General features: G+C 40.5%; 1 protein-coding gene across 1 annotated transcript; it reads left to right on the forward strand.

Moving 5' to 3' along the window:
- Positions 1-3,046: 3,046 nt before the first annotated feature.
- MSTN (myostatin) lies at positions 3,047-8,708 on the forward strand. The gene is made up of 3 exons (XM_072874359.1): positions 3,047-3,419; positions 5,590-5,963; positions 8,328-8,708. The coding sequence occupies exons 1-3, from the start codon at positions 3,047-3,049 to the stop codon at positions 8,706-8,708; spliced, it is 1,128 nt and encodes a 375-aa protein (XP_072730460.1).
- Positions 8,709-23,186: the final 14,478 nt, after the last annotated feature.

The raw sequence follows: 23,186 nt of genomic DNA on the forward strand, positions 1-23,186 counted from the left end.
TTCAATAGCTGCTGACCCAGTGCAACTGTTTAAGCTCTCTTCCAAATTCTTGCAGTCTCATAGAAAAGAAGCAGATGGCAACAACAAAAGGTGAAGAGAAAGGTATTCTGCTAACAGCCTAGAGTTATTCAGAGTACGTGGATATGAAGTGCCTTATATGAGGGAAATATTGGAAAAATATTGCTCTTGGTTACGCAGCTGCTGGTGAATTCTGGGGCGCTCTTGTCACCCTTGGTCGGTAGTCCCTGTGCCACCACTCTAGCTGCTATTGCTGCCTCCTACTTCTAAATAGCGAGCAGAGGCACGGTGCTCAGCAGGATCTGTTTGCCACCACATCTCACCTTGGTGGCTGAGAGCAAGCTCAGCTCTTGCTCAGAGCTCGCTGGGGTTGCAGGCATACAAGCGAGGACTTTGGTCCTGCCATGGTAAAGAAATGCTAAAGGGGCCCTTTTTTGCAGATCAATGGAATCGTTGCAGAAGACTGGAAAAAATAAATGGGAGTTTTGCATGCTCATGGCAAGCCACAGTCGGAGTGGGAAGACCTTGAAGGAGAAGGAGCAGGCCAGGTACCGGTGTGGCCGCTGAGCACCGGGCAAGCTGCTGCAGAGCACCTTTAAGAGGAGTCACGGTGCTGGAGGCACCGCGTTGCCGAGCACTTCTCTTGTCCCCTCTCCAACACAAGTGGCTTACAGCCATGGTCTGCCAGAGCGTTTAATTACTCTGATATTAATGACTGCATCATTATTTCCACCTGTTTATTGACGGATCATTGTTCTCTTTATAACTGTTTCTAGTGTGAAACCTGGTACCTGTCAAAGCGTCCACTTGGGGGTAGATTCCTTTTTATACCCAACTGGTTACATCATTCTGGTTTAAAATAAAAAGTAATAAAAAATAGTTTTATTATGACATTCTCTGTCATAATAGTAAACAAACAAACAACCCCCCCCAACCTAACCCCTCCTCCCCCAATTCACCAACAGGGTCAGTGCTTTTCAAAAAGATTCTTACTGTGAATCATCCTATGCGTCTTCCATAAAAATACATTTCCAGCACTTGAAATGCACTAGGAGTCTGTTTAAAATATGTTGTAGGCATGGCAGGCAGTCTCCACTGCAAACTCAGCTCTATCCTGACTCCTAGTTCCAGTGAACCACAAGCCCATTTATGTTACCACATGTTGAGAGTAGCTGCACTGGTATCTTGTGTAAGAAGCAAATGCTGAGGAGCTAAGAAGTCAAACCGCTTCCTTTAAACATGGATTTTGGCTGAAATCAGAATATCAGGGTCTGATCCTAAAGCCACAGGCCTGGAATGTGCGAGCGTGATACATCTATCGCTTGCATCAACTTTACACCAGAGTAGGACAATCAATTTCAATTGAATACTCATGATTTACGTCACTGGTCATGAGTTGAATATTAGGCTCAGTTCTATGCTATGCAGTGAATTTGCAGGTCCTGGAGAGGTGATACAAAAGAATATGAATGACCAGGCAGAAAACTCTTTGAAAGTTCTGTCCCACGTCTTTCTATATACCAACATTTTTCCTACATGAACATATGCAAAAAACCCCATTTGCCACATTTTTAGGTGTACTCAGAATGGCAAAAGAAGAGAAACTCGGTGAGAAACTGACAATTCAGTCCTAACTTAGATAGGCAAACTTGGGCATATGGCATGAAATTCCAGGATTTCTGTTTGCTGTAACATACAGCCTAGGCTGAGCAGTAACCCCCCAGCCCCCCCACCTCCCCAACTAAGCCTGAGTTCCATAATTCTTGCTAACAGCACACCAAATGTGAACTACATTGCTGTCAGATTTTTATAAGCCATAACCTGTAAGTATAAAATCACGTCTAGATGTATCTCTCTTATGCAGAAAGCATATTAAAACTGTAACGCATATAGAGAACTTACAAATATTTAAGTAGAAAGCAAAAGAAAGCACAGAAAGGTATCACTTAAATTGGCATAATACAGAGACATTTTGGACAGAAATAAAAGATGCCATGGAAAAAGAAGAGATACTCACAGTAGAGATTTAAATGTTTTAAGTCTTTTAATACTTTCAGAGTCTTTTAATACTTTCACTGCTAATGGGAAAAGCAAGCTTTATTATTTCTCTGTAATATTAGAGTGAGTAGCTAAAGATATTCCTTAAAAATACCTTTGCTACTAAAGATCTCTCAATATTTAATTTACTGCCTAGTATTCTGCTGACCTAGTGATAGTATGAAGAGGGGACAGACTCATTTTCATAACTGACTGTTAATTCAGTAAAGGATTTGTTCTGTTGGTTTTGATATATACTAAAGGGACAAACAGATAAGATATACATTTACAGAGAGTCATATACGCACAAAATCTTTATTACTGCTTTAGCTTGTACCTAGCAGGAAAACCCATTAAGGTTTTCTGAAGTATGAACTGCTCAATATATTTTAGTTGTTGAACAACATAAGTTAGCACTGCTTGCAATGCATTTCTAAAGTATTTCTCCCCTGCCTGCTAACAGTAATCCCCTGGGATTTTCTTTTAAATAGCACAGACTTTCAGGTCGAAAAAACTGGTAGAAGCCAAAAGCAAGTTTAGAGAGAGGTCTGTCTTGATTCATAGTACAAGTACATGGTTGGTATATATTTAAGAATGACAGTGCTGTCTTTCAGTACTGCTGCCCACAATACTTGGAAATATATCCTTTCAGTATGCGAAGACATATCCTCTACGAAGTGCCCAGATAAATCAGTTCACCCTTGGCTGTAACTAAACGCTGTCTAGTGACTTGTGATCGACAGGGCTTTACCCTCTGACAGCCAGATTCATTGTTGGGACAGCAACCAATCGTCGGGTTTGACGACATGAGCCTAATCAAAGTTGGAGTATAAAAAGCCCCCTTGGAATATATAAGGTACACCAGTGTGGCAAGCTGTCTCTCAGAGTGCATTTGCTTTCACGGATCTGTTTAGTACTGAAAGGAAAAGGGAAAGGGGAAGGGAAAAGAAAAAAAAAAAAAAGGAAAAAAAGCTGCACTGAATGTGAGATCATGCAAAAGCTAGCGATCTATGTTTATATTTACCTGTTCATGCTGATTTCAGTTGATCCGGTGGCTCTTGATGACAATAGTCAGCCCACAGAGAACGCCGAAAAAGATGGACTGTGCAACGCTTGTACGTGGAGACAGAATACAAAATCTTCCAGAATAGAAGCCATAAAAATTCAAATCCTCAGCAAACTGCGTCTGGAACAAGCTCCTAACATTAGCAGGGATGTTATTAAACAACTTTTACCCAAAGCTCCTCCACTACAGGAACTGATTGATCAGTATGACGTCCAGAGAGACGACAGTAGCGATGGCTCTTTGGAAGACGATGACTATCATGCCACCACCGAAACGATTATCACAATGCCTACGGAGTGTAAGTAACCCTGCTGCTCTCGCCTCCCACCGCTCCTCCGAGACAGTTGTCTCCCTGCTGTAGAGCCACGCAACTCCTCCTCGGGCTCTCCCAACAGGCTGCTGGCTGAAGTCTGCTAGAGGGAGGGAGGAGAGCGTTATTTCTAAAGAATTTGAGCCAGGTTCAGATGATCATGTTGCGATCCTTTGTTTTACTGTTTGGTTTTTGGCTCCTTATAATGTGTATGCCCTGTAGCACTTAGGATTTGCCCACTGCCTTAGAAAGCAAAGGGAGATCTGCAGTTTAGTTGACTTTGTTATCTGCAGTACTCAGGGCATTTCCTATCACAAATATAAAGTACAAGTGCAGATAACGAGAGAACTATATTTTTCCGAGGGAGGTTTCACTGCCCAGTATTTTTAGGAGCAATAGAAAGCAGCAGAAATACAGCTGAGAGCACTAGACCTACCGAACTGCAACATGCTATAGCAAGTGCAAGCATAGAGTTAAATTCTTGCTTCGTTGCTGATCCCATAAACTAGCACCACCCACCTCTGAGTTAAAACTATATATTTAAAGCAAATATGTGTGTAACAGATTTAAATGCTGAAATGTCCATGCTCTAGCAGTCAGCTCCAGTAGTCGTGCCAAGGAAGAATGAAGGCATTTACTGAATGAGCAGATTCTGAGTTATCTTCTGAGTGCTAAACATCTGCTACGGCTCCTATCAAGTATCTTTTGCATGGCTAATACTATAGTATCTTATGTTCTTCATCAGCTAAAGTATTTGGCCATGGCAGCTGTTTTTTTAAATAACACTTACGAATATGATGTCAAAAAGGAAAAAGATGACAGGACATATAAAGCATGTTAGCAGTTACAGATATCGTTACAATACGCATACTAGAATAATATCAGCTGCTCCAGCCAGCTAAAAATGTACGCATCGATGAAAAAGTGACTTTATCTGTAAAATTCTTCAACTTATTAATTAATGTGCACTTAATAGCAATATATTACTGCAGCCTTATCACAAAGTTGAGCTCTGCCAGCAGTTTTATTCCAGCCTATTATGTCCAAGGCTTTATAACTATTTTTAATTAAACTGTTATATAACTACAATGGCTGAAGAGAAATCATTGAACTTCATTGATCTGAGTTCATTTCCTACTTTTTATAAAAAGCCCTTGAACTATTTTAAATGCACTAAAGAGACAGGTATCTTAAGTGGTGAGATTTATGAATGTCAAAGCCCTGCACCATTTAAGATGAGGATTACCCATTTTATCCTGGCATGGAAAGACATTGCCATGACTAGGTATGACAGCTGCATCGTAGGCTACAGGAAGCAGGAACACTGCCCTGCACGTGACTTTCCTATAATATTGTTCAAATGAAAAGAAAACAAAATGATCCTTAGAGTGATACTCTTAATTATTTGTTTTTCCATTGAGAAAAGAAATCAAAGTGTTCATGTAGTTTGCCCACGGCTGTCTCCGTTTGTACGATGTGTAGCACACTCAGGCTATTTTGTAAATTAGAAATAGCTCGATCACCACATACATGTCGAGTCAGCTTATGCGAAGTTGTTATTCTGCATGCTTTATGAAGGTCCTCAGGAGATGACTAGCAGAAGCGAGCTGGTAGTAGTCACTGTGAAGTGGAATAGGCTCTGCCCTCTCCCCAGGTAGTTTTTGTTTGGGAAAGAGGCTTTTTTGCGGCTGTACAGGCCAGCCCACAGCACTGGTACCACTGGTCGGAGCCTCGAGCACGCCGAGGACTGCAAAGGTCCTCCAGAGCGTGCATCTTCTCGTGATTGCCCATCACTTCCGAGTTTCAGCCTGAGCACACCTCCGCTCTGCTTAGCCTACGGAGCACAAGGCGCCAACTAGAATTATTTAGAAAACGATTAGCCAAACCTCGTTTTAGCCTGTTCACAAAACAATCATCGGTTCCTGGTCACATGATGTTACTTTTAGGGGATAGCATAATGATTTTGTTGACATCCATTAAATTTGCTGTAGAGCCTAAACCACAGAAAATGAATTAAGTTAAATCCACTTTGTTACTGATACTGTTTATAACATATTGTAAGACTTCCTACATGGTCTGGAAAAAAAAAATCGGGTTTATATATGCATATTTCTTTTTGTTCCCTGTTCAGTAATCTGTTCTTTCCATTCATTTATAGCTGATTTTCTTGTACAAATGGAGGGAAAACCAAAATGTTGCTTCTTTAAGTTTAGCTCTAAAATACAATATAACAAAGTAGTAAAGGCACAATTGTGGATATACTTGAGGCAAGTCCAAAAACCTACAACAGTGTTTGTGCAGATCCTGAGACTTATTAAACCCATGAAAGACGGTACAAGATATACTGGAATTCGATCTTTGAAACTTGACATGAACCCAGGCACTGGTATTTGGCAGAGTATTGATGTGAAGACAGTGTTGCAAAATTGGCTCAAACAGCCTGAATCCAATTTAGGCATCGAAATAAAAGCTTTTGATGAGAATGGACGAGATCTTGCTGTAACTTTCCCAGGACCAGGTGAAGATGGATTGGTAAGTTTATTTAGAAAAATCCCATTTAAATATCTTGCATTTTATTGGAAAGCATTTAAGTTGTGTTTTAAGGATAAAGTGGAAGCATTGTTTAGGGAATGGAAGATACAAGTACTGTATAGCCAATTCTTTTGTTCTTTGCTCTCTGATCGTGTCAAAATCGATAGCGTTCCTGTGCCTCCGTTTCCCTGTTTGAAAAATTGAGGCAAATTGCAGTACTTCAGTAAGATGTTGAGAGGCATTAATGGAAAATGTTTTGGTAATTAGTGATGGATGGTACTATCAAAAGTAATGATGTTGTTTTCAAATTTGAGAGCAAATACTGTTTAATAAGCAGTAAAGCTAAAAAGCACGGTCATTGGATTATTTCATTGATAGGGAAGCTGCCTCCCATAGTGCTGAGAAAGGTTTTTGCATTCCAACTGTGAGGGAGCTTCTCCCTATTCTGTATGTGTATAGTTTCTATTAACAACAGCAAGAATTATCTATGTTTATGAATATGAGAACAGATCTTCTTCATAATGTTGTGTACGTTTCAGTGTGTGATAGAGTGCATTATCCCACCTATTAGAAATATTTGAATAGAGAAATTCTGCTTGATACAAAAAATGGGTCATAATGATGAGAAAGAGCGTAAAATAACTCTCTGGTTTCTTTTTGTAAGTGTAAATGAACACATTAAATCTGAAGTGTACCAGTTAAACTACAGCATTTTCCTCGTTATTTCTTTCTGCAAATCCCTAATCCTCTACAGCCTATAAAACCTTGTGAACATATCACAGCTGAAACAATCACAACCAAGAAATCCCTCCTTTTGAATAAAGTATAGAGAATATTATTTTACTTCTACTTCTATGCAGTAGATCAATCTGTTTGTCACAGAATCATAGGATGATTTAGGTTGGAAAAGACCTTTAAGATCATCGAGTCCAACTGTATTCATGTAGCTATGTAACGTTTAACTTCATAGCAGTATAATGCTGTTAAAAGAACTTAGAGGAAAAACGCTGGGATATCTTAATTGTAGACCCAGTACAGATGTGGATCTCCCATACCTGAAAGAGGCCAGCTGGATATCATGATAAGGAACGTCCTCACCACCTCCATCTATTCAAATACCCACCGCTGTGTTTTCACACATGTGGATAACCCATGGTTATCGTCATCTGTAAAAACAAACCGATTCAGCAGCAGGGCAGGGTTAGATGCACGGCTGATGAGCGGAGAGGAAATTTCTCATCCCTCCGGCTCCTCTCCGGCAGCTCCCAGTACGGGGATGCTCCTCTCACCAAGCCCCTCCCCGGATCATTTACCTTTGGGAGGAGCGGCTCCAGCAGCTGGACAACTTGCAGCCGTAAGGGCGGGTATCTTGGAAAGGACAAATCCACATTACAAAGTTAGCTGGGCTGTTATTTACTCCTAAGGAATGGTCTTCCTTCATGGGACAGCCCGGTCAGTGCCAAACCGACACGCAGGGCTGAAATTGGTGCGTGGAAGGGAGGAAACTTCGGGAACTTTTTCAAACTCGTGATTGTGAAGTTTGCAATTTCTTTCTAAGTTGGTGACTGTGGAAACACACCTTCGGTAGGAAGCACGTGGCTCAGAGATCTGCCAAAAGTGCATTCCTGGCCACAGGGCTCTTTCAGGAGTCAAAATATGAGCCTCTCCTCCAAATTCCGTACAGCAAATTCAGCCCTCTGGCAGAGGGGAAAGCTGTGAAGTACAAGTGACCTGTATCAGCAGGTGAAGCGCTCATTTCTACTGCCATTGCAGTCATTCAAGAACGATAGCAATTATGGAGTGCTTTTTCTCCTCCTTGGTCTGGACCAGAAGCCTTCCTTGATATCCAGAACGCCTGAACTGAATACGACTTTAATGGAGGGAATTTCAGAAGGACTCACAAAAGGGAGACCAACACCAGTCCGTCCTGCCCTTGAAAAGGTTTTGGAGTTCTTTGTTTCCTTTTGGGAGCTCTTCCATAGAAAAAAAAGTAGCTCTTATTATGGGGTTTAAAACAAACAAACAAAACCCACGTCAAAAGTAAAAATCCAGCATCCTCCAAATTTCTGAAACCTTTTAGCAGTTAAGAGAGATGATGGTGATTTCAGAAAGAGATACTCAGAAATTAAAGCTCCTTATAGGGAAATAGCAGGGAAATGCTGTTCCTCAGCATGGAAAAGAGGGATAATCCTTAAGCAGAGATCAACTGTAGCTGAGATTTGCAGGAGGAGAAAGTGTTGTTTGCAAACATTACCTGAGGATATTAATTTGATACATCTGTCTGAGATATTATCTATTTGCATGTTTTTACTGAACTTGGGTTTACCTCAGTAATGCTTCTGATTCCTTCTCCTCTCCTCACAGAACCCATTTTTAGAGGTCAGAGTTACAGACACACCGAAACGGTCTCGCAGAGATTTCGGCCTCGACTGCGACGAGCACTCGACAGAATCCCGATGTTGTCGCTACCCGCTGACAGTGGATTTTGAAGCTTTCGGATGGGACTGGATTATCGCACCTAAAAGATACAAAGCTAATTACTGCTCCGGAGAATGTGAATTTGTATTTTTACAAAAATACCCGCACACTCACCTCGTACACCAAGCAAACCCCAGAGGTTCGGCAGGCCCTTGCTGCACGCCCACCAAGATGTCCCCCATAAACATGCTGTACTTCAACGGGAAAGAACAAATAATATACGGCAAGATACCGGCCATGGTTGTAGATCGCTGCGGGTGCTCATGAGACCGTCGTGAGATCCACCGCTTCATAAATTGTGGAAGCTACCAAAAAAAAAAAAAAAAGTTATACCCCCTCACCAGTCTTTGAAACTGTGAAGTTACGTACGCTAGGCATTGCCGACATCCTATATGCTGTATGATAGGCTATCGTACAGATTTAGTGCAGCACCAGCTACAGAACGTGAACTAAAGGACGGTATAGTTACCTAACGGCTGGCTTTGAGCCAGTGAAACAGAAAAGCTACAATCAAAATCACCGGATTTAATACCTGAAGTTCTTACATTGCGAGGGAATCAATATTCAGTCATTCAGACGCAAATTTATATGCAGGTTTCAGTACACGTTGGTAATCAAAAGCAAGCTCCTTCTCATCTCAGGACGGAAGGAGCGGGCTTTTAAGTCCATTTCTTCACAGCTTCACTTAATATTGTATTTACAGGAAAATATATACTGGTAACATATATACCACTACACAATACCACCAGAATCATCCTTAAACACTTGAATATATAGTGCAGAATTGTGAAATGTATCAGATGAAATTCCACATAAATGGACAAATCCTGAAATTAGGGATGGCATAGTGTATTTAGCGTGTTTCCATTCCTTTTTCTCATTAGTATGTTAGTAATCAATGGCAATGGTGCTACGTAAGCAGGCTGAGTAAATAGAGAGATAGTTATCTAAGTGAAAGAATTTAGAATAATAACGAATTTGCCCTATCCTCAGGTACACTATTCAACATTCGCAAGAAATAGATATTTTTTAAATGAAAGGGAATAGTTTTCTAGACGTAGTAAAACAAAAGGCAGCAGAGAAGTCTAACGTTCAAACCGTAATCCCACATTATAACCTGCCTTTGCAACATTACCGTTTGCACTATGATAAACCAATGCAAATAGTTGGTTGCTACAGATATTGTTTAAAAAACCACTTTGATATAACTGACTTGTGTAATATGTATGCATCAATATTTTGTAAATAAATGTTTATTTTTTAATCACTGTTGGTATATGTTCATCGCAAGAAAAGAATGACTTTAACCTGTACTTTAGTTTAATGAACAAAAACCAATATTCTCTTCATAATATAATTTCCTGGATTTTAACACAAATAATATGTAGGAACAATGCAACAAAGTAAACCATATGTTGAGAATTATATTACATTTTATATGTTTTTTACATTGGTATGAGCCATCTGTGATAAATGATGGGTGTTGACATGTTTATAATGTTCTTTGAGTTACTGTTTTTATGGTCATTTTGATCCACAACTGAATTTCCATACTTTGAATGTTATGTCCATAAGTAATGATGATACCACAAAAAGATTGCTATTAAATGCATTTTATTATATTTAAAAGTTTGCAGCAAAGTATTATCTTATTTGAGTAAACACAGTACATGGATTTCCACACAAATTCTGTACATTTTCCCTATGATAAAAAATTGTTAATTGAAATTAAAAAAATCTATTTACTATAAAGTCCATTTCATTTCACATGTGAAGTACAAAACCAGGCATTTGTTAAGCCAATACAATCACTGTTAAAACATCTTCATGTTAGTATGCTACACATTTTTGTTATATTCCAGAATTCACTTTCCTTTGTGTAAAACCACCCTAAAATTGCAAAAAGGCTTGATTTTCTTTCCCTTCTCCTTTTATACATTTTCTGCCTAGGTGGTAAACATTTTGTACTGAGTTTTCTACCTTTTCTTATTTGCATGTAAGGACATTAAAATTTAAACTTTGAGCAATGAGGTTTGAAACTTAAAAGCAAACAGATTTTCTACAATTTCTTTTGAACTATTAGGAGTTCTGCTCCAGCTGTGTCTGAGCATCAAGCAGATGTTCAGCTTCTCCTGATGTAGTTCATCAGAGCAGGTCTCTGGGGCCCTTAAATACACTTTCAACTTAGTTTCCCACAAAACACAATCAGAGTAAATAAAAGATGATTTAAAAACGCTCAGAATACGGAGTCTTGGTGAAGCCTCAAGAAGTAGAAGCGCAACGCAATTCCTTCTTCTCCAAAACCCAAGGGCACAGAATTAAGGGAGAAGTCCTCGGTTTGTTGAAGTTAACAGCAAAGCTTCTGCTGGCTTTAAGGGAGACCGGCGTTTTGCCCTTTGACTTTTAACTCATGACATTCAGGCACCAGATAGTCCCTGCTCATTTGAACTATCAATAGTATCTCTCTGCACAGGCATACCAAAAGCCTCATAAACTGTCCGGAGACTTCAGATGAACCTCCATTGTATACTGTGCAGTTAGACCTTCACTAGCTTTAATGGACTCAGTTCATATAGCAACAGCCGCAGAGATGTGGCAGCATGGCTTTTCGAGCTGACAGCAAACAGAATATATTCCCAGTCTGCACCGAACTCCCGATAAAACACCTGCATGATTATTTGCAGTCACGACAGCTAAACTAAAGCTAATGCAAATTCATTTACCCCCATATAAGTGACATTGTTGGCTGCCTAGTATTAACTGTACCCTGCACAAACGCAGCGCACAAGTGATGGAATTTTTTTTGCTGGTATCAGTGAAAAAAAAATAAACCAAACCCAAGAAAACAAATAGTATGTGTTCCCGTAAGGATCTACTCCGACCAGCATTCCATCTTGACGTTCAGATAAATTTTATTCCATGGAAATTTTATGCAGTATGTGTCCTTCATATTTCACCAAACTTGAAATTGTCGTAGAGCAGTCCTGGCTCCCATGTTTTTATATGGACCTCACATACAAGTGGCTACTCAAGGAACACGCACTGTGCTTTGCTCTTGTTGGTTTTAGCTGCTAAATGATTCATAATTGATGTGTTTACTGACAATCAATTTGAGATATCAATAATTCATTCAGTTCTTATGGTTACATCCTTATATTTTCAAGGCTCAGGTCCTAGAGACTTCAGCAGCATCCGTGAGTGCTTTGTGTGTCAAGGACTCAAATCTCACTGTTAAGCTGGCTACCCAGAAAGCCAGAAATGTGCAACAAGGGATAATTTCTGAGAAATAAACAGCCTCGTTTCCTTGCCTGGCATCTTAAGAACCCCATAGGAACAACACAGGTAGAATCCAGCTCTCCCAGGCAGCGTTCAAGTGCCCCACGATGCTTGTGCACACCTGCAGCGGGGCAGTCCCTCAGCTCGATTTTGCTTCAGCCCTTCCTCTTGGCTCTACCGCCCAGGTCCTCCCCTCCCAGGGAGGAACTATAACATGAGCCGGTCTCTTTGCCAGCGTTATTCTATCCCTACCTCTCACCCAGTTCCAGTACGCTGCGGTTGAAGTAGCGCTTCCCCTCCCATTTCACGTTTCCCATTTCACAGCATCTCCCAGCCCGTGCCCATCCCCAGCTCACGGCACACTCCACGCTCTGCCCCACGGCCCCCTTCGCAGGGGGAACAGCCCGCCTGCAGTATTGCCCTCCTGCCCGTTAACCAGACCCAACGCATCCTGCTTCTGCTGAACGCTGCGGTTTGCGGGGGGGAAACCTTCCAATATGCTCAAATGGAGCCCTTGGGGAGTTTAACAGCTGACAGAAGTCATCACCGCTGAGCATATACGAACTGAAATTCTTTACAGATGTACCGCTTTGCTAAATCTGAGCAGATTTCAAAGGAACAACAAAAGGCCAAATCCATTCATAGTTTTAGCTTTTCATAGCTTTTCATAGCTTTTAGCATAGTCATAGCTTTTCCTCAATTCTGTAGAGCCTAGGTTTGGGTTTTGTGGATGTTCGTTGGTGTTTGGGTTTTTTGGTAGGTTTTTTTGCGTGGTTTCTTTTTTAATCACAGAGATTATTGAATTGACTCATTCTTGGATGTGAATGAGCTCTTTTGGCTAGATGTCTTAAAAAAGAAATCAGCCTGAGACTAGGCTTGGACAGTTCAGTCCAAGCAGTTGCATTTTGTTAAAGTTACAGCAAGACAAAGCAGGGTATTACAATGTGAAGTACTGGACGGACAAACTTAATAACCAAATGATCCTACCTCCACTTATAAATTTAGTGAATAATAAATCAAAAAAGTTAGGAAATAGTAGGTTACAGAAGGCACTAGCTAGGAGCTTTACATGACAGTACATGACATGAAAGTTTATTTCAAAACAACGCTGTACCTATGTAATTCAGCAAAAATGTCATGAAGAACCTTAGTTACCTGTTTTACCTGGCCCAAGTTAGCTGTGTGCTTGCCCTTTAGCTTCATCCCAACAATGTTATCTACAGCAAGTAGATACCTATACATTGATTTAATACCAAAACACATGGCAAAGAACCACTCAGTAAATTACTAATGCGACTGCATCTGCTTCTCTATGCAATCTTCCCCTGCAAGCAGTAAGACCATAACTCTCCCTTGAAATGCATGTGTAGCATGTTTGAAGCCATAAAAATAAGATGTTAACAAGCTCTGGAAACACTAAAGCGCCAGTTCTCTCTCCTGTTTAGTTTATAAAAACCCTGATGAGATCCAAAGGAAGAAGTTAGGGCTACAGGCCAACTTCTGCATTTGAATAGGCAAGAAGTACAGCTCTGTTCACTATTTCTAAATAATCACAAAATAAGTGATAGTGCCAGCATCTGCTGAAGCAACCTTGTGGAAAAAAAACAGTGGAGGGGTGCAAACGTACAGTTCATTCAACACTAAACTACTGTAATTAATTACTAGGCGTATTGATAAATTAAGCAGAATCATTCCCTTTGGTGGTTGGACAGGGTGAACTTGAGGTATGAAGAACTATAACAGTGGGTGTTCTCCTCTGTTTTTCAGTACTCCAGAAGTATAGATGACAACAAGCCTTGAATCCCTCTGTAGATGAGGTGTCAAGATCAGCAATGAGCTTTGCAGCATTTTGGGTGTAAATCTGGCTGACTTCCACCAGCCTTGACCGCTAAGGCTTTCTGAGGCTACAGTAAGACTGTTCCTTTTCTTCAGAAGTGGACATAATTCACAGTAAGCATGCTTTCAAAACAGTAGTTTCCAGAGAAAATAAAATAGCTTAGTGTCCACGAGTCAACATGTGATGCATCAGTTCTTAACCCACGGGCTATTTGCGCTCTAAATCTAATTATGCACCCAAAGTCACCACTGATCCTAAAACCTATTACCTTTCCTCCCTATAGAAATGTCTTCCACTTACAAGTCAATAACCAAGTTTAATTTCAAACCTGTTGCTTTTCCATTATATTTCTCATACTGCCTTGAGTCCATAAAAGTAAAGCGAATCCCTCTTCAAGAGCTGGAAGGATTCAGCTCGCATGAATCCTACCTGTGGAAACGCAGAGGGACAAGCCCTGGCTCAGCACTGTCTTTTCTGTTACTCCTGATGAATGCCGTATGACCTTTGGGTGAGATCTGGTTAGGCAGGAAAGCATAATAATGCTTGCTTTTGGCAGGAAATGCTCCTCATGTTCCATGTTTCACCAGTAAAATTAACAAGAGCCCTTAAAGATTATGATGGCATAGGAAGAGTGTCCTGGAAAGCATTATGGAGGCATTACTTGGTAGACAGCTTCCGCAAAACTTAGAAAAGGCAGTTCGTAAAGCATACCACGTTTATTGTAAACTAGTCACGTGCAAAGGATGGTCTGCTTCTACATATTTCAAGGAACTGATCGTAATATAAAAACTGAAATTTAAAGGAGTTAGATAATTTGATGGGATGCAGCCACGACAGTAAGAAAGATTTTATCTTCCCAAATCCAGGATGATACTGGAGGCGTTTACCTAAACTTTGACTTCCTCTACCATAAGAATGCTTAAACCGAAAAGTCTGGAAAAGGTTTGTTCTTTGCCAAGATTAAAAGACGTTTTAAAGTAAATCTGACTTAATCATAATCTGTTGCATCATAATCTGAATAGGCAGCAATCCACAATATAATTACTGATGACTTGGCTAATAGCTTGCAGTTAGGATTATTCGATTCATGGACTTTTCCTGCAGAAATACAGTCAAAAATTTTTTTTCCCTCATTAGTTTTTCACCTAGGAGAGGAGCAATTACCTTCCCAAGCAAGCAATAGTATTGGGGAGCTAGCACTGCAAATTCAGTGCCATAAAGCACTCTGAAACAATGCCGTGTCTTAAGCATCGCACACAACAGCGTGCAGAGCAAAGACTTTACTTATGCCACAGCATCTGCATCTTTGAATGAGAGGTTTATTCCGATTTTAGTCAAAGAGCAATCCGCTCTCCTGCTAGCGTTTTCGTCATCATTTTTCACGTTGTTATTCATCAGGTTCGGTAACGCTGACATATGAAACAGCAAAACTGAACACCTGGCTGTCACGCATTATAGCATCAGGTTGCAGCTTCGCCTTGCGCGCGGCGCCAGGTGGTCGCAGCAGTGGGGGAGCGGGAGGCACGTCAAACACATGCCTTCAGGCTGAGCTCAGCTGCCTACTGTATGCTGCTGTCATGTGGGATAGCACAGCCTAGGTGCTAGTCCAGGGAAAAAAAAGCCTGTTGCTTCGTTGCTATAGGTGACACCTGCCACAATACGCTGAAGCTTCACCTCACCAGTTGGCCAGAGGTTTCTGTTCAGTTGCGTTGCTCACCCATCGCAGCACGGAACAACAAATCCCATGGGATTCCAGTAACAATCGTCGTATGTCCAGGGGTACCAAAGAACATGGGTTACGCCAACTAACAGCAGCATAACTTTGTCATAATTATTTGCCTTCTAGACAGGAATTCTTCTAGGAGCACTGTAAAACTGGGCTTTTCCCCAGTGCAGAAGCGTTCCTCTAAAGTCACATCACAATATGCAGCATCAGAATTTTATACACTGGCCTGCAGTCAGATATCACAGACCTGAGTCCTCACAACACTACGTATCAACGGTTGCCAAAAAACTTGATAAATCAAACTAATCAAACTTATTTAATCTGGTTTTGTTTGTTTTTTCTGCAGAGGAAGTTCTTACCTGGCACCCATTCAGACAGAACATCGCCTTTATAGTGATGCTATTTTCCTAGGGAGACAGAAAATGCAGCTGCCCAAAATATTCTCTTTTGAGGCCACTGTGTTGCCTCTGAAATATTCTCAGGCTACTTGCCTCCCCTTTTGTTTGCTAGCTTTTATGTACACCTTGTGGCTTACTCTTCTATTAATCTACTCTTTTGTACCAATGTCTTTATTTCAGTTTTCGAATATCTTATCAAAACTGGAAACGTTATTAAGGCATCCTCACAGATTTCTCTTCTGATTTCCAAGAACATTTTACCCTTCTTGTTCCCAAACAACTGTCTCAACTTTTCCTTTTCTAGATCAACCAACTCCGATCTAGACTGAAGCTCTAGTTGCCACAAAATGATAGTCGCCTTTGGGCTTACTATCACCTGAGGTTTCTTTGCTTGTCAAAAATTTTATCTGCTATTAAAACTCTCTTTTTCCTTCTTTTTTTTAAAGCTCCATCTTTGTTCAAGGAAATGTTCATAATAAATTTTTAAAAGTGCACAGAAATTTTCAGGTTCCAGGGAAAAAAGTATTCAGAATAACCCCAAGCTTTTTAGTGCTTTATCCATATTAAAAACTACTGAAGGGGTTCATTTACTTATTTATGTTTAAAAATAGCAGTCTTAGGAACATTGGGGGGAAAAAAAAAGTATTTTTCAGTAAAAGACATTTTCCATCTTAACCATTGGTGAACAAGATATTTATTGGTGACTTTTTTTTTACATATTCTGTCATCATAGGTAATGAGCAATAGAAAAATTACTTTTCACTGGTTCTTATTTCAGAGCACAAGTTTTAGGCAGCAAGACACCGGTCTGGTAAGAGATCCTACACAGACCTGTGCCTTTTACCACCATTTTCTTCTGGCGACAGTGACACTCCTGTTACCTTACTTTTATCTGTGTACTTGTGTTAAGACCACTGGCCTTTACAAAACGCTTCAGAAATCCGTAGCTGTCCATGACTGCCCACTTCTTTAAATCTCCTACCTAATTGTACAAGGTCTCGTTTGACTAGATCTGCATTTATTGTTACTACCACATAATCATATATGACAGTTCTCTTTCTTGTTTTTGAGTGGATCTCAAAACAAATTATGCCTACAGAAGGCACAACGCAATCCTCGGTATCTGTTGTTTGGATTAGAAATGGCTAAACTTCAGATCTTTAGCTGAAAAAGAACCAAAAATTGGTTCCACAAATTTCTCTCGACTGTGATTAAGAAGGAGCTTAGTTAGAACAAAATGTGATTACTCGGTTTTGGCCATGCAGCCTTCACGAGGCGTTTCCAGATCCGCTCCCACGGACCCTAATTCTGGTTCGGAAGCCAATTGTTCCTTGGCAGCGTTGCCATGGATCTCACTCAGAGATTTAGCAACACCTTCTCCACCAGCTTACAGCAAACACCAACGTCTCCAGCACACCCACAGCTTGCTTATACCACAATTTGTAAGTTATCCATATTAAATCCTGCCCGTTACAATGACAGGAAGGGTGGGATGCTGTGTCAGCCGAGATTGAGCTCTTCTCACCGTACCTGATACTGTATTTTCACAATAAAAAGTTAAAGCTTCTTGTAAGTAGAGTATGCAGTTACCGACTAGACAGACATATCCGAGCTAAGCATAACCTACTTGTTGTGAGAGCAACAGTTGAGATGCAGCAGCAAAAAGTTGGACGTATGCCTGCAAGTCGGCTGACCAGGACCGAGCACTCGAGCTTCTCTCGCTAGAGCTGGTGAGGTTGAATCAGCCTGGGCTGATCTAACACCTCTCCACAAGCCTCACAGTTTGTTCCTTCCACTCTTCCACGGAGAGACAAAACTATCCCTGTTGTGTAAGGCGCATGCCAAAGGCAAGAGCACGTGGTTAGTACTTCAGCAGCAAGGAAGCCAGGCCTCAAAAGCCAGCTTCACTCCCAAATGTGCCATATGTGGAGACAAGGACCTGACTTCCCTATACATACTTGACCTACACGGTTTCTGCGCAGTTCTAGAAGTGACACCAACTCGTACATGGCTTATTAAAAAAAAGGTATTGGATTTTCATTTTAACAGTTTAAAGACAATTGCATTTGTATGAGGCTTAGATAGGTAGAACGAGGCTCTCTTCTGACAGGGAGAAGTAGCAAGAGTGCGGTACATGCCTACTTTGCTATTACTGAGGGTCAGCAGCTGGATGTGCGGCTGGTTGCAGGCAGGGCTTTGGTTTCTGTGTTGACAGGACCCTCTTTGAGGGCGAGCACTGCTGGGGAGAGGTGGGATCTACCTGACAAAGTGGCCAAGAGCATCTTTGCCAGCAGGCTCGCAAACCAGCGAGCAGAGCTGTAACTAGATTATTTGAGGAGTGGAGTCCAAGCCCCTAGTGAGTGCGGGAATAGGGGAGGTACACATGGATGGAGGGGTGGTATCGCCCCTGAGCAAGCTGCGAAACCATCAGGTCCATCTCCAGTGCCCATACACAACATCATACATAGGGGGAAACACGCAGGAGGAATTAGGGATCTCCAAGCGTTTGCAGAGCCATTGGGATCAAAGATATGTCTCCGAACAAGGGAGACATCACGGTGGGTGTCTTATGGACCATCTAATCAAGAAATAAGGAAGCCTTCTTTAAAGAACTAGATGAAACTTCACGGTCACCGGTTAACATGAGGACTTTAACCACCCCAGCACCTGCTGGAAGGGCAACACAGCAGGGCACCAGCAACCCTAGAGATTTCCGGAGGACGTTGGGAGACAGGTGCAGGATGAGCTGCACGAGAGAGAAATTCCGCTGGCTCTGCTACTCACACCTGGGTAGGAACGTGATGACCGAGGGTAACGGTGTTGTCGTGACTATGAGACAGTAGGGCAAGGGAATTGAGGGAGGCAAAATAACAGGACAGCAGCCCTGGGCTTCTGGCTTGTTCCAGCAGCTGGCAGGTGGGATCACGGTGCAAAGCTGCCCTGAAAGGTGAAGGGGCCCAGGGGAACTCACTGATCCAGAGGGCAACCTCTGCGCAACCTGGGAACGGTCCCTGTCTGGTGTGCAGAAAGGGACGTTCCTATTAGATCAGAGTTGCTACTATCAGTGCAGACAGCAGAAAAGAAAATAACCACACAATAAAAAAGTCGACTCAATATTTTGACAGCTGTTTCTTTAGCTGCAACATTTCTGGGTTCTTTCTTGCAAACTCAAGGAGGCAGAACTGGTGTTTGAAGTCAGTGAAGCGATTTAAAACCTTTTCTTTCAGAGTATTATTTTCTATGGGCTTCACCTGTTCAAGAGCGCTAAACAAATTGAAACAAGCATGAAACTGAAAGATTGAAATAGAAACAGATAAGCTCAAAGGGAATAATTTCAAGAATGACCTTCTGTCCTTTTCTTGAGCCAAAGCACCATGTTTTCATGTCTAGAGCAGTTCCCATCCATCCATGCAAGTATGACACGACAATAACAGAAAGCCAAATCAGACAGTTGTCACTCCATGAAAGCACCTCTTGCACTTCGCTGTATTGCCTCTATAACCTTTACCACTATCAGACCTTTTATTTCACAAATCACAAATATGTAGGCACTTATAGCCAGCTTTACGGAAAAATGAAGGCCAAATTTTCTTCTATAATAGCCAAATACTTACCATAACAAAAGAGGGGGAAAAAAAACCCAAACACCAAAACCCAAACCAAAGCATAACTTCAGCAACTCTTGCTTTCCTAAAAGCTTGTGAAACTTTGGCAAAACTCAAGGATGTGTGGCATTAACACGGAAATCAGAACCAGGCACCTTGAATTGCCAATGGTTTTGATTACTAGAGAAAGGATGACAGAAAAATAAGTGTTTACTGGATCTGAGAAGCCCTTGTTCCACTGGTCCTCCTACTGTGCTGAGGCACCTGGCTTTGAACTTGTATTCAAGAGAGTAATACTTTTTACATTCTACACAAAACACAAGTTTTCAAGTATCCTACAGATAATATCCAGAAGGTCATGTGAAAAAAGTGTAATAACTGAATCAGATAACCAATCTCCATCTTGCACCTAAAATTATTGTTTCTCTAAAATCAGGCAAATCCTCTCTCAAACAGGATGATCTTTTGGAGAATAACTAACTTGGTAACTTTTACTCTGGGACTTGAGAAGGTGACATATTCATGGATCAGCATCTTCAAAAGTCTCCTGGCATTAATATTCTCTCTCTACTGTAAATTACAGGAGAGGGATACTGTGGATTAATATTTTCCAAAAGACATCCCTGAAAATACCTTTTTCAACCCAAACCTTGACAACCTGACAACATTTAAGGAGTAAATTCAAAATAGACATTTTAAATAGTTAAGTCTAACACACAGGTGCCCCTCACAAGCAACTACATTTCTGTGTCAGGATCCACAACTGCCTAAGTCTTGCTCTCCCTAACGCCGAATCTGTCCTACAAAGGTACAACTGCGTAACACAAAGGTCTTTTGGTCCTCCTTCCCTTTTACCTAACTGTGTTGTGCTGCTGTTTTTTTGGGTTGGGGTTTTTTTTGTGGTTTAGTTGGTTTTTTGTGGGTTTTTTGTTGTTGTTGTTGTTTGTTTTGTGTGTGTGTGTGTTTCGTCTTTTTAAACATATGGGAAACCTTCTAAATTCTGTGTTTCTTTTCTCCTGGATGAATGCACTCGCAAGCTATGGGATAATTTTACTAAAGTACTACTACCTAATGTGGAATAAGTAATGATGTATTACGTGGGGCAAGGAGAGAATGGTATAGACTTGTTCACCAGGTAGGAGAAGGAAAAATATTTTCATCCTTTGTTCCAGTTAATATTTAAATCTTCTCTCACCGTTCACCAGTTGTCCAGGTCATGAGATTTCCAACAAGACCCCGCTTTGTGAGCTGCGTGGGCTTCAGACAGTAAAGAATGTTTTGTAATTTTTTTTGTAAAAAAAATAAAAAATAAAAAATTTGAAACTCTTCCAGTGAAGTTTCATAAGTCTAATTATGTTCTTTAATGATTTCTTTAATTTTTTTTTTTTTTTAAATATTTGACCTTTTACAATGATGTTTGGCCAGCACAAATAACTGGAAGAGTTACAGGCATTATTATAAAAAGTCACAGAAAGATTCTTTCTTTTGTCTGTCCAGATGGTCGTATTTAAGCAAACAGTAAAACAATGAATAAAACCCCCTTGGACTCAATGACAAAATGATGGACTGGAATCTGAATTTCATGACCATTATTTTGTAAGTGAGATGAAAGCCTTCAATTCCAGATTTCAGTTGTGCTAAAATACTCAAGTAATCTTTATTCTATACACATGGAAAGAATGTAAGAGAATATTGCCATTATAGTGGCTTGCTTTAGCGCACTACAGAGATTACTATGAATAAATGTATTTTATCCCAGGAATTTAGTTGGGAATACCAAGAAAGCTACATGGGCAATTGGATGGAAACACACAAACATTTATTTGACCTGCTATTCCGAAACCAGGAGTCTAGATTTCTTGGTTTGAGTTCTTTGTATACCCGTTCTTACCCAGCTTTCCTTTGACTTTGGGTACACCTGTTAACAAAAAATGAAGTTTCACTCACTCTCGCTGTCAGTAAGATAGTGAAATTTGGCTGTTCAAAGTTGAAATTTCTAGTTAGATATTTTTAATGCTTTTTTATACTTCACATATGGGATTAAAGGGAAGTTTGACTGCACATAAACCTCTGGGTGGGGAAGTGGCTTTAGCATGAAACTTCAACTTCAGCATTATTCCACAGTCTCATTCCTGCTTAAGCGTTCAACCCAGAGCAGGCTGTAATTTATAATAAATTATTCTTAGAGTGCAAAATTCTGTTGGTTTTACTCTTGTGTTTTTCAATGCACTAAGTGACCCTGTTCTGAGACTGTTGACCAAGCACCCCTTGAGAACTACAGAAGATTTTTCTCAGCTAATGCACAGCCTCACTCATCAGCACAGGGCTTGCTCTAAAAATGGAAGAATAATGATCTTGTGTTCCGATTTCCCTGAATAGTGCTACACAAATAAAAAAATTAGAAAGACTCATCTTACAGTTGAAATAAGTACCGTAAGAAAATTATGATAATGTATATTTGTCACACACAACTCACATTTGCACTAAAACTGTGTATCATAGAGTAGAATGATTACTCCTTAATCATAAACATAATTAGTTGCATATTTCAAGGATATATTTTTCATACCACTGTGAGGATGAACTCCCGTTGCCCCAGACCGGGTTACACATGCACTCTGACCAAAGGGATACCCTGTTGTCTTCTGTGCCACTGTTCAAAAACTCCAGACTACTGCCAGATGCTAAAAGCAGACTTCATAATTTGTACTAGTGATAGCAGAGCCACATGAAGTACTGTACAAAGAAACAGAGACGTAATTTCGAGTAATTCACAGATGACTTAACAGTATTATTCTCTTTACCAGCAATTAGTCTAATAATTTCCCTACTGAAAACTAAAAACAATAGATACCTAGATTTTGATTCATATATAGAGTATTTGTAAATTACTTATTTAGAAAGTCCATCCTTTCTAAATGTGTCATATAGATACAGCTATGTATCGTCTTCACAAGATGGCACTAATGAAAATAACCTTAATGAAAAAGTGACGTCTAAAAGAGCTTCTCTTTTCACCTGAAGATTTCACAATGAAATTATGATAATCCTATAGCAACGGCACAGTCACTGAAATAGTCCTATTGAAGATTTTCTGTTCCGTTTATGAGGATACCCTGCATGAAGTGCTGAGGTCTGGAAATGTACCTCTGGCTACAGTAGCTGCTCTTAACCCCATCCGTAGAGTTCAGAAATTAGAAGCAGCATCCTTTGCGTTACTCTAATTCATACTTTGATTCCCAGCTAACTTTTAAAACAAAACTATGCAAAAGTCTACCTTCAAGATTAAATGGTATAAACATTTGAAACTATCACAGCCATAGGCTGGTGAAAGGTAGGTTAAAAGCTAATACATGCTCCAGACTTGATCTTTTGGGGTGACTGTGACATGCTGGGGGGACACAAGCAGCCTCTCATCTTCCTGCAGTTTCTGGTGATACACTCGATAGGTTTCCTAGAATAACTGTATCTCCTCTTGCCCTGCAACAGGCAAGTCAGTAATCACTCCTAAAACTAAAGAAAGTATTTGTGTATGCAGAAGATTTTATCCTAATTAACTACATCCCAAAACATCCCCATTCCTGTTGGTACATGGTAAATGAAGAAGCAATATGAAGGAAGATTGAGAAAAGTTACTTTGAAGAGATTTGAGAATCATTAAGCAGCGTCAGCAAAACGCAACTACTAGTGAGCTTTCTTATCTTCAAGACAATGGAGGACAGGCAACAAAAAATCATCCTTCCAGAATGCATTAAAATATTGGTACTAAAAAACCCCATCAAGAAGTGCATACAGCTCTTAAAGCCTGTATGACAGTAGATATGTGCACATACGTGAAAATTTCAGAGCAAAGAAGTTGTAAAATACAGCACAGTGACTTAGACATCTTAGGAACACATCTGC

Source organism: Ciconia boyciana, chromosome 10 (genome assembly GCF_034638445.1).
Source record: "Ciconia boyciana chromosome 10, ASM3463844v1, whole genome shotgun sequence".
Taxonomy (NCBI): domain Eukaryota; kingdom Metazoa; phylum Chordata; class Aves; order Ciconiiformes; family Ciconiidae; genus Ciconia; species Ciconia boyciana.

Excerpts from the sequence above, each read along its gene's own strand:
- MSTN (XM_072874359.1), top strand. The coding sequence starts at position 3,047 with ATGCAAAAGCTAGCGATCTATGTTTATATTTACCTGTTCATGCTGATT. Across the intron at positions 3,420-5,589 it reads TATCACAATGCCTACGGAGT|CTGATTTTCTTGTACAAATG; the intron begins GTAAGTAACCCT and ends ATTCATTTATAG. Across the intron at positions 5,964-8,327 it reads GACCAGGTGAAGATGGATTG|AACCCATTTTTAGAGGTCAG; the intron begins GTAAGTTTATTT and ends CTCTCCTCACAG.